Raw genomic sequence first — 11,217 nt, forward strand, 5'->3', positions numbered from 1 at the left:
TTTGAATCTTCCAGGCATACATGGGAAGATCTAACAATAATATCAAAGCGCCATCAAGGAACCGTTTGCATGTATTAATTCCTTTATTGTCCTCCGTCACAGCTGTACGCAAGATGTCCATTGGCATGATCAGAGTAGCACATGCATGGCTCTATGATTGTTCTTTTAATTCCACCATGCTGGAACTCGGTGAGATTTTCATGTTATTGTTCACGTACTGACCTCACTTCCTGTCGTTATTTGAGCACAGGATGTTTGCCTTCTAGGAGATGCCTCTCCTGAGACGCCCATTGGCCTTCAAGACCCCCACGTTTTTGTTTGTCTCTGATTTTCAGAAAGATTTTGTTCTTTTTTGTGAGTTCTAAAACCTTTGTTCTTGCATGCAATTTGAGGTTGTATTAGGAATGGTGCAGACTTTAGAAATGGAAAAGAGCAGATCAGTTAAACAAGTGAGTTTTTTTGAACAATTACATAAACTAAATATCTGTGGGGAAATTGACTGCTAAGCCACTAGTTTCCCTCACTCTTAGTTTTCTTAGCTTTTAGTCTTCTTTTAGTGTGTTGTGTACTGCATTCAAATTGGAAATGTTGGCTTGTAGGGTGTTTTGCTTTTACCCCAAGTGGTACCATTATCTCAACTAGTTGTTAGTTTATTCCTCAGTCTTCAGTCTGTCTAGATACATAGATAATCTTGCTGTGAGTTTTTCAGACAGTTCTGGTTTCCACAGAAACAACTCAACACTTTTGACTCATTTTGAGTTTTTCTGTTCCATGTTTTCTGTTCTCTTCTCATTGTAATGTTCAGTCCAGCCGGACATTTACTTAAGGTCAGTTTGTTGACTTGACTTTCTTAGTACACGTTCCTGGTGTTGTTTTGCATGATTGGTCCAAAGTTCATGTTATTCCAAATAATATTTTTCATAATGTTTTTATCAAAGATTCCAATCAAAGTGCGCACATCCAGCCGGCCAAAAGCTCAGTGTAGGTGCTCAACCACAAAAAATCTAATTTGGCACACCACAGCTCCAAAAGTAGAAAAAAATATGTAATTATGTTCTCAACACAGGTGACGTTTCGAGCCTAAAAGCTCAGCCCTTATATACAACACAACCCTAAATCACGTGATCACCCACATGACCAAAAAAAAAAAAAACCCACAACACAAGGCCAATCAACAAATCAGATCACATAAGGGCAATGAACACATCACATAAAAGTGAAAACAATAATTAACTTCACACACTAAACATATACATACCCTATAAAAAATACCTGACTACAAAAATCTACATCAGTAAGCAATATCTCTCACAACAGAAAAAAAACACAACATGGCCAACACCAAGAAAAGATAAAATTACATATAATCAGAACAAACACATAAATCAATGTAATAAGAGAAAAGGGCGAATATCAAATTTTTCGTTAAAACCATTGGGTGATAATGTGTTCAAAGTGTAAATCCAATATGCTTCACGTTTTAAAAGTAAAAATGGTTAATATCACCCCCTCTTCAAGGTAATTTAACAGCTTCAATACCAATGTATTGTAAAGTCAAAATAGAATGTCTAAGGTTGAAAAAGTTGTAAAAAGCTTAATTTTTTTAAAAATTAAAATAACCAACCATATGCCTCATATCTCATGTTATATAGAAACATATTGTGCTTTTGTTAAACTGATCATTTGTCTTACATTTATTCATTAAACTATGTTAAGGCTCAGGAAATTATGTAATTGTATAGTTGCTCAATGTTCCATAAAAGCACAAATTGTTCAGTGTTTTCCCACAGTAGGGGGCAGTCGTGGCCTAATGGTTGGGGAGTCGGACTTGTAACACAACGGTCACGGTAGGGCTGGGTCGATATGGGTTTTTCATATCAGTCGATATCGATAATTCTAACAATAAATGCCAAATCTTTATTTCTTTCAAGTTTAATGGCAGATTTTTGCTCCTAAGTGAAAGTTGTAGAAAGCAGACCATTAACTGTGGTTTTAAATTACTCTTTATGGTCAGAACATGACAAACACTTCACGCTTATGAAATTTGTACACTTTTCCAGTCATTTTTTTTCCTTAACAAAATAAATATTTTAATTGAAAAATTTATTTCTTAGTATCTGCATGTAGGGCTATTTATATTTATATTTATTAGTGGTGTCAAAATTAGCGCATTAACGCAGGCGATAAATTTTTTCAGTTTAACGCATTTAAAAATATTTAACGCAATTAACGCAGGGGCGGGGCTAGGGTTGGACACCCCACTCACAACTGCTGCTTCTGTCACTTTTTCTCTTGACAAGAAATGCATTTATTCAGTCGCAGAACGGCTGAGAACGGGAGACGTTTCAGAAGCGCGCTCCTCTTCACAATCGGTGCCAGGCGCGAGTCAAGCGAGCGTGGAAACGGTACTGTGCTCTTCAATTGCATGCACAAAGGCGCCGGCGCGCTGTAGCCTGTATCCTTTCATATCAAAGCGCGAAATAAACTACGTGCATGCAATACCGTGGTCAGTTAAGTCATGAAGTTACCAAAAAGGTGATTTTAAAGCTGCCTTAAAACTGTGCATGCATGCAATACATTTTATATGAGTCACATTTAAGAACATGTCTCTGAAATGGTTTTCAAAACTGTCCTGGAGCAGCCCAGCACTGTCTCACTCATCTAACACACCCGATTTAACTCGTCAGCTCATGTTTATTTTAGCAATTCAGTCAGTGAATACGCAGCCTGCAAAACACTAAAATAAATATCAAAGAAATAATACAGTTAAACAAGTAGCCTAAATAAGAAAGTTAAATACACCTTGTCTACAAGACAAAATACTATAAAACTCATTATAATCAGTGATGCTACACTGGATGTGGCATGACACTACATGACAAATCCCCGACATTAAACTGCCTCGTTCTATTTATGAGGTAATGACACAGAGTTCAAATGTCCTGTGTAGACACTAGACAGACTCAACCTGTTGCGACGCGGTGGTGTCGCGTCCGGTGTAGACACGGTTCACTGTTTCGCTACTTTAGTGGTGTCAAAATTAGCGCATTAACGCAGGCGATAAATTTTTTCAGTTTAACGCATTTAAAAATATTTAACGCAATTAACGCAGGGGCGGGGCTAGGGTTGGACACCCCACTCACAACTGCTGCTTCTGTCACTTTTTCTCTTGACAAGAAATGCATTTATTCAGTCGCAGAACGGCTGAGAACGGGAGACGTTTCAGAAGCGCGCTCCTCTTCACAATCGGTGCCAGGCGCGAGTCAAGCGAGCGTGGAAACGGTACTGTGCTCTTCAATTGCATGCACAAAGGCGCCGGCGCGCTGTAGCCTGTATCCTTTCATATCAAAGCGCGAAATAAACTACGTGCATGCAATACCGTGGTCAGTTAAGTCATGAAGTTACCAAAAAGGTGATTTTAAAGCTGCCTTAAAACTGTGCATGCATGCAATACATTTTATATGAGTCACATTTAAGAACATGTCTCTGAAATGGTTTTCAAAACTGTCCTGGAGCAGCCCAGCACTGTCTCACTCATCTAACACACCCGATTTAACTCGTCAGCTCATGTTTATTTTAGCAATTCAGTCAGTGAATACGCAGCCTGCAAAACACTAAAATAAATATCAAAGAAATAATACAGTTAAACAAGTAGCCTAAATAAGAAAGTTAAATACACCTTGTCTACAAGACAAAATACTATAAAACTCATTATAATCAGTGATGCTACACTGGATGTGGCATGACACTACATGACAAATCCCCGACATTAAACTGCCTCGTTCTATTTATGAGGTAATGACACAGAGTTCAAATGTCCTGTGTAGACACTAGACAGACTCAACCTGTTGCGACGCGGTGGTGTCGCGTCCGGTGTAGACACGGTTCACTGTTTCGCTACTATTATTACTGTTATTACAATTGTATACAAAACTTTGTATTATGCTTGTTATAGAGTGCGTGACGTCACGTGCACTACTGACGGTGGCAGTAGACAACGCGGTTGTCACGGCGACTGTCACAGCCCTATCTGAATGTTCTAATGAGTGATATTGTGTCAAATCATGAAGCAGGTAAATTTGTTTATTATCAAAAACAACCTCATTTTTATATGGTGAAATTTAATTATTTTGACTGTTTTGAGTTTTATTCAAATTAACCATTGGTCTTCCACAGTAGCATACATTTAGATCATGAGATTTTTTACAATATGTAATATAAGTCTCAGGTGTCCCCAGAATGAGTCTTTGACGTTTCAGCTCAAAATACGCCACAGATCATTTATTATTTCATTTTGAAAATGCCTATTTTGAGTGGGAGCCTTTTCCAGAATAGAGCTACGCCATTACAGCTCGGACATGCTAAAAACATCTGTTTTGGTTCTGATAATCATGTTTATCGCGCTGAAATCATGCGTTTTAAAGCATACGAGTTTAAACTTCTGATATACGGTTTTCTGAGCGCACACAGACATAAAGCGGCCACCACACAGCATGTGAGTACTAAACTAAGTTCTCATTCACACACAAGTTTACGTTAAAAACACACACGAGTTACAAAACAGTCGGTTATGTCTGTGGAGGTAAACTGCTGGGAAATAAATCGGATGTTTATTTTATAGCGCCTCAATACCATGGTAAAAATGTAAGTATATGGTTTCTAGGTATTTGTTTGAAAAGCAGTAGTCTAAAAAATGTAGTATAAATTAGTGGTCGACCAATTATCGGCGCCGATATTAAGCATTTTTATGATTATCGGTATCGGTCGTTTTCAAAAAGCGATTAGCCGAAAAAATTACTTAATTTTGAAACGCCCTATTTGGCTCTAATGCAGCTTGTCAGAACTCACCACTCTGTGGCTTAAACCAATCTCCGCCCACCGCCCATCTGATTTGTTGGGAGTCACGAGTCCGACCAATCAATGCGGAATTCACGCTCACTCCGAAAGCACTTGCTAACTGGAGCTGCTTCAGTGATCACGCATCAGTTTTCTCTCAAAGGTAAGGTAGCAGCAGACGTTGCTTAATTTGCAATAAATCACAATCCACTAACGTTACACTGAAGTTGCAAAACACCTCAATATTATCTATGATTTCCGCGATGCAGAAAATGTGGACGGAATCGCGGAATCCAGTCATATAAATGGAATTTACTGTATGACATGGAATGTCACAGAATTTGTCAAAGTTTGGATGAATTAATCAAAAGTAGATCAGTACACTTAAATAGAGTCGCGATATAAACTAGAATCTGTAAATATTAAGCCACAAAAACACTATTTAAATATGAATCATGCATGTTCTGCGTGTCTCTGTGTATGTAAATGGCACAGATGCGCGTTTTTGTTTTCTACACATACAAAGTGTGTGACGCTCACGGTGATTTCAGCTTCTGTCGTCTCAGTACATGAGGACATAAATACATGACCAACATCTCCAGAACTGCGCTGACTCCCTCTGAGAGTCACTTCATGATCATTTGACAGTTTCATTTGAGTAAAACTATCGCTGTGTTTCCCACAGACTTGTGGAGGCATATATATGCAAATTAATTCTCTGCCAGCAGGAGGTGCTGTTGGAGTGGTAGAGATCGAGATTTCCCCGGTAACGCTGTTCACAAAGCAGCGCTCTGCTCACAAATGCTGCTTTATCAGATATTACATGCAAGATGAAATGAAAATTACATCCAAAATTTTCTGAAGGCAGTCAGGTTCCTTCAGAAATATAGTGATATAAAAACACCCGCACCGGGTTTCAATTTTGAAATGTGCAGTGCTCATGTTTATTCAACGAAGTCAAAGCCTTTTGGAAAATCTATTTTTGTGGCGGTCAGTTTTGATATTGTGGCGGGCGCCACAAATAAATCAATGTATGGGAAACACTTACATAGGCTACAGAAACTTAAAAGTTCCTCATGACAACCCATCAAAATATAAGTTTGGGGTTAGCTTAAAGAAATTATCAGAAATATATTACAGTGGTGCAGTATGATATGCATAATACTACTACAACAATTACAACTTTTGTTTAAAAGTATAATCACACAAAACGCTATTTCTTCCATGTTTTAATTTTAATAGTAAACCCTTTGCCAAAAAATAAAGAGTTTAACTCTCATTTGATTAAAAGATAAATTAAACTGATTTGTGCCTTCATTTGCACTGTAAATTAAAACTAACTGAAATTTCTAGTGTCACATAGGCCAAGACATTTCAATAGGCTATTGAACTAAGTGTACCTGTAAAAGGCTGTCAGTGTTATAGTTTCATGAAAATAGTTGCAGTCTTCTTAACTTCTACAGTATAGCTATGAAGACAATTAAATTATTTACACTTATTATATACATTTTTTAAGTTAATCCATTGATATGCATTAGATGATGAATTGAATAGTCACCTCTACTATTGTAGGTTATGTTTTAGCCATCAGAAAAGAATTAGAGGAATTATGAGAGGTTATGCTATTACACATATATTTCTAACATGTAAATTATTGAAGCCAAATACTTACATTTCCCCAAGCTGTTTAGCTGTAGTACAGTATTCATAAGCTTAATCATGAAGTATACAGTGGCCCCACTTTTAACTCTCTCTTTATATTACGCTTATTGTAGATGGATGCACAGAGGAAGATAAGAGTAAAAAGTGCAGTGTGGGAGTACTACACTCAACCAACACCAGGAAAGGCAGTTTTTGTCAGAGCCCTTGTTATTCTTAATTTTGACATTAATTTTCATTTTTACACCAGACATGAATATCGGTTCAAAATATCGGTAATCGGTCTACTTGATATGTAATAATCTGTATCGCATCGGCCCTGAAAAACACACATCGGTCGACTCCTAGTATAAATGCACAAACACTGTAGCTTAATTATAAAATACTGTAATTATACTCCATTGCTCCTTTAATACATTTAATACATGTCTACATTAATAATATAATACAATTTGAAATGAATATCCAACATTTTTGCCACAATATTAATGATACCACAGTAAATCCATGATAAATTATGGCGATTTGTAGATTGAAATAACTTCTGAAGGTCTCGTTGCTCACAGTGTTTCTCCTGTTTGTTAGCACTGTTTCATCTGCCTTTAAACTAGTTAAAACACCAGGAAGTCCAGGAAAACAGGCGAAGATCAAAACCGAAGGAGACAGACAAGGCTAGGCAAAACTAGGCTAAGGCTAAGGCTAAGGCTAGGGAACGACCTAGGGCTCTGTAGAGTCGCTATCGCTAGGAGAGTGATAATCGCTAGACAATACTCGGCAGAGGGAAGGGAACAGAGTGAGTGTTAAATAGTGAGAGATTGATATGAAACAGCTGGGTGCAATCAGTGTAAACAGCTGTGTGCAATCCGTGCTGAGTGCAATCAGTGCAATGAATGATGGGATATGTAGTCCGGAGTGATGTGCAACAGTGTGTAGTGCGAGAGTCAATGAAATTGGAAGTTCATGGACCGGATTCGTGACAGTTAGGGCTGAACGATTTTGGAAAATAATCAAATTGCGATTTGTTTTTTTTTTTGTTTTTTTTACACCAATATTGCGATTTGCGATTTAATATGCAATTATTCTTTTTTTAAAACCTCTTTGTTCTGTATTATTCAACAAAGACAAGCTATACATCATTGTATAGGATGACCAACACACTATTAGATAGATTAAACATAAATGTTCTTTTCTGTAGGCCAGGCCTATATGTTTCGATGAAATTAGGTGATGCATGAATTGATATGAATGTCATTTTTATTTAACAACTACAATCACAGTACATTGACTGATTTGTTGAACTTCCAACCTAATAATTGTTTAAATAAGCCTGGTGTAAACATTAATATGAAAGTCAGTAACAAATCACACAAACTAAAGTAGATTGCAGAAATATAAAAACAAATCTGTTGCTTTACCACACTACTTTAGGTAATTCAAAGTCACTGTAATAAACATGTGCACTGCACTTTTTAAACACTGTCTGTTAACTTTAGACCAGTGGTTCTCAAACTTGTTTGGGCGCGCCCCACTTTAAACCTATAAAAAAAATCTGTCCCCCATTCCCAAATCCCCATCCCACCTCAGACTACCAAATAATTTCACTAAACATTATGAAAAATTTATGCTTTTTTAATTTAAAAAATCTACAGGGGAAAAAACACCTGCATCACTTGAAACATTGAAAAATAGCATAGAGAGAATAACTGTTATTTTTTGTGGGTTTAATGCTGTCTGCTAAGGCATAGGACACACACAGGCTTTCGACATTAAACACTATGTCTACATCGGACGCAGTGGCAAAATACAGTAGAGCCATTATAATCAGTGACGCTGTGTACACTGGATGCGGCGCGACATTAAACTGATGCCTTGTTCTATTTATGACGTACTGACACAAAGTTAAAATGATTTGCAACGGTCGCTTTGTCGCGTCCAGTGTAGAGCTGTTGCGGCGCGATGCGTCAACTGTAGCGTCCGGTATAGACACGGTGAGTGAAGCCGAGAGCAAGATATGCCTCGTCATATTTTCTGCATTTAGCTTTTGAATGACCAGCACCTGTCTGGGTCTGTGCGACTTCATCTATGGCTTTTCTCTTCGCTTTCACGCACCGATCCATCTCCCATTCTAAGTTACATCCTTTGGCTGTTTACGGTTTTATTTATTTTCTTTTTCTGCTGATGGCCCGCGCTCGACTTGAAGCAGCGCTGCTTAGACCGATGGGTGTGTCATCAAAGTACTGAGAGAGCTGTAAGAGAGTGCGGATGTCTCCTTATGCTTTCTCTCGCCGTACTTTGATGTCATACACTGATCTGATCTTCAAGTCAAACACCCCTCTTTACTCTCGCGTGTCACGTGACCGTGTAATCGCAGCCTCTGCGATTGAAAAATTGCGTTATTTCATATCGCGATATTATCGCAAATGCAATTAATCGTTCAGTCCTAGTGTGTGTGTGTGTTCACTACTCACTGCTGTGTGTGTGCACTTGGATGGGTGAAATGCAGAGTATGGGTCCATTCCGAGTATGGGTCACCATACTTGGCCACACGTCACGTCCTAGTCCTCCTAGATAAAAGTGGCAGAGTTCTGCATATTGAAGAGCCTTGGAATTATACATGCAGATATTATTCACAGAAATTCTTGATGAAGATCATCATAACAAAAACAAAGAGGCTCCGCTGAGAAAGATGGAAAGGAACACAAAATAACTAGCAGAGAGACAGGAATTGTGAGATCGGAACGTCTGGAAATATATTAAAGGAGCACTGCTGGAATCACCTTGCATTAGAGTGCTCATCTTGAGTCATTGGAGGGAAATCCAATCTGCTTTTGCAAGCACAAAAGATATATGAGAAAGCCTTTTGCTGAATAAGTTCCCCCTCTCTTTTCTCTCAGAACATTCTCATTTGATGCACATCAGAAGTGAATCTGGGCATACTTGCTTCTGCAGGGGGTCTGGGACGTTTCCCTCCCTTGAGACTTAACTTTATGAATTCTATCAGGTTTCTGTAAGCTGAGATTGGCCACCTCTTTTTGTCTCCTAGCAACTGCAGTTGCCAGTCAGCCTGTGGAGGCGGAGCCTGCATGAACTCATTGCATTAATTATTCATGAGCACTTGGATCAGAGGGTGATGTAAGGATAGAAACTGAGCATGCTCGCCTAACTCTGGCGCCAACGGTAACCGGGCACCAGCCATAGAATTGGATGTATTATGCCAGCCCTTGGCTACTGCCTTTGTTTTACACTGTATAATATGTGAACAGGCTGGATTTTGAGTGTGAACAATGATGTGAAATATTTTAATTTTGCATCCATAGTCATGAGCTTCTGTAATCACTCCAGCCAAAAGAACAGGCTCTCACAACAAGCTGACAGACCACCATCTCCATATCATTGTCGGTGCATACGGGCCAGTCAGAGAACACATGCCACTAAGAGCCATGGATCAAGCTGTTTGCTGGATGTCATAGGTGTGTTTTGTGTGAATTTAGAGAGAACCCGCTGGTTGGCCAATCTGCCAGTGTGTAGTTCAACACCCTCTGAATAGACTATGTATGTATGTATTTATGTGTGGATAGATGGATATACATAATGTGAAGTGAAATATATATATATAAGTATTAAGGGCCTTAGTATGTATAGGGACACTTTTTGTAAGAGATATGTGAATTAGTATTGATAGTGCATTTATAATACTTTAATAATAAATAAGGGCAATGCCAAAAGTTCAAGAATAATTACTTTTAAAACTTGCAGTATAAAAACACCTAAATGCTACATTACATATTTTTTTATTTAATTTGTTAATATTGATATTATTTAATAAACCTTTTAAATAAAGGTTTTTTTCAATAGCATATACATTTTTGCTGTGGAATTAAAAATGGTATAAAATAATGACATTTCATTGGTGTCAACTAATAATATTTTGGTAGTGGTTAATTCAGGATAATTGGGACATTATTCCCAGTTATTTTAATGGTAAAACTTTCCCAATTTGCCTGAATTCACCCTATATAGTTAATTATTATAAATATAACATTTATATGCATAATTTTACTTGTTGTATAGAAGAACTGTGCTTGTTGTCCAGATGTCCCTAAGAAACGTGTCTGATCTGTATCCTGTGGCCATGGCCCTAAAAGCAGCCTGATTTTACAGGACATCTTTAACATAAGTTAGTCATCTAGTACTTCAAACTAGTTAATTTGTATAATGTCCCTAGTATGTGTATGAGAATATGAGTGATCTCAGTATTTTTACTCTAACTGCCGTGTATGCATGTGCGTGTTAAATGACATTTAAAGTATGGCAGATGGTGGGGGGATGCTGTTTTTCCACTTGAGTGAAGCATCAGTGTGCTGCTAAGGTGATTTCCTCGATTTCAGCAGCGAGCGGTATTGAACTGGCAGGACTGTGTGTAATACTCCCTCCAGGCCTGGAGAATCACCCACACATGTGTGTGTTACGTGTTAATGCAACACCCATCAGTTTTAGGAAGATCATTTGGATTTAAACCTCCCACCTGATGTGATTTGACTGTCAGGTGCTGTCTTTGAATGGCTTGCTCTATGTTAAAGGTGGGCAAGATTCTGGCTAATGCCTGTCATGAGAGTTATAGCCCAGACAGAGTAATCATTAACTACTGGTCCTGTGTGCAAACAGAGCATGAGATTCTAGTTTTATCTTAATTGCACTTCATCACCCCCCCCCCCCCCCCCC

General features: G+C 38.2%; 1 protein-coding gene across 1 annotated transcript in view; it reads left to right on the plus strand.

The window, feature by feature from the left end:
• The first annotated feature begins 1,492 nt into the window (after positions 1-1,492).
• The window catches only part of LOC107549700 (formin-binding protein 1-like), a 33,020-nt gene continuing 23,295 nt past the window's right edge, over positions 1,493-11,217 (plus strand). The window contains exon 1 of the mRNA XM_016230881.1: positions 1,493-1,518. Within this exon, the coding sequence (XP_016086367.1) occupies positions 1,493-1,518 (26 nt within the window). The remainder of the gene's footprint in view (positions 1,519-11,217) is intronic.

This window comes from Sinocyclocheilus grahami, unplaced genomic scaffold (assembly GCF_001515645.1).
Source record: "Sinocyclocheilus grahami isolate Dianchi unplaced genomic scaffold, SAMN03320097.WGS_v1.1 scaffold16.1, whole genome shotgun sequence".
NCBI lineage: Eukaryota > Metazoa > Chordata > Actinopteri > Cypriniformes > Cyprinidae > Sinocyclocheilus > Sinocyclocheilus grahami.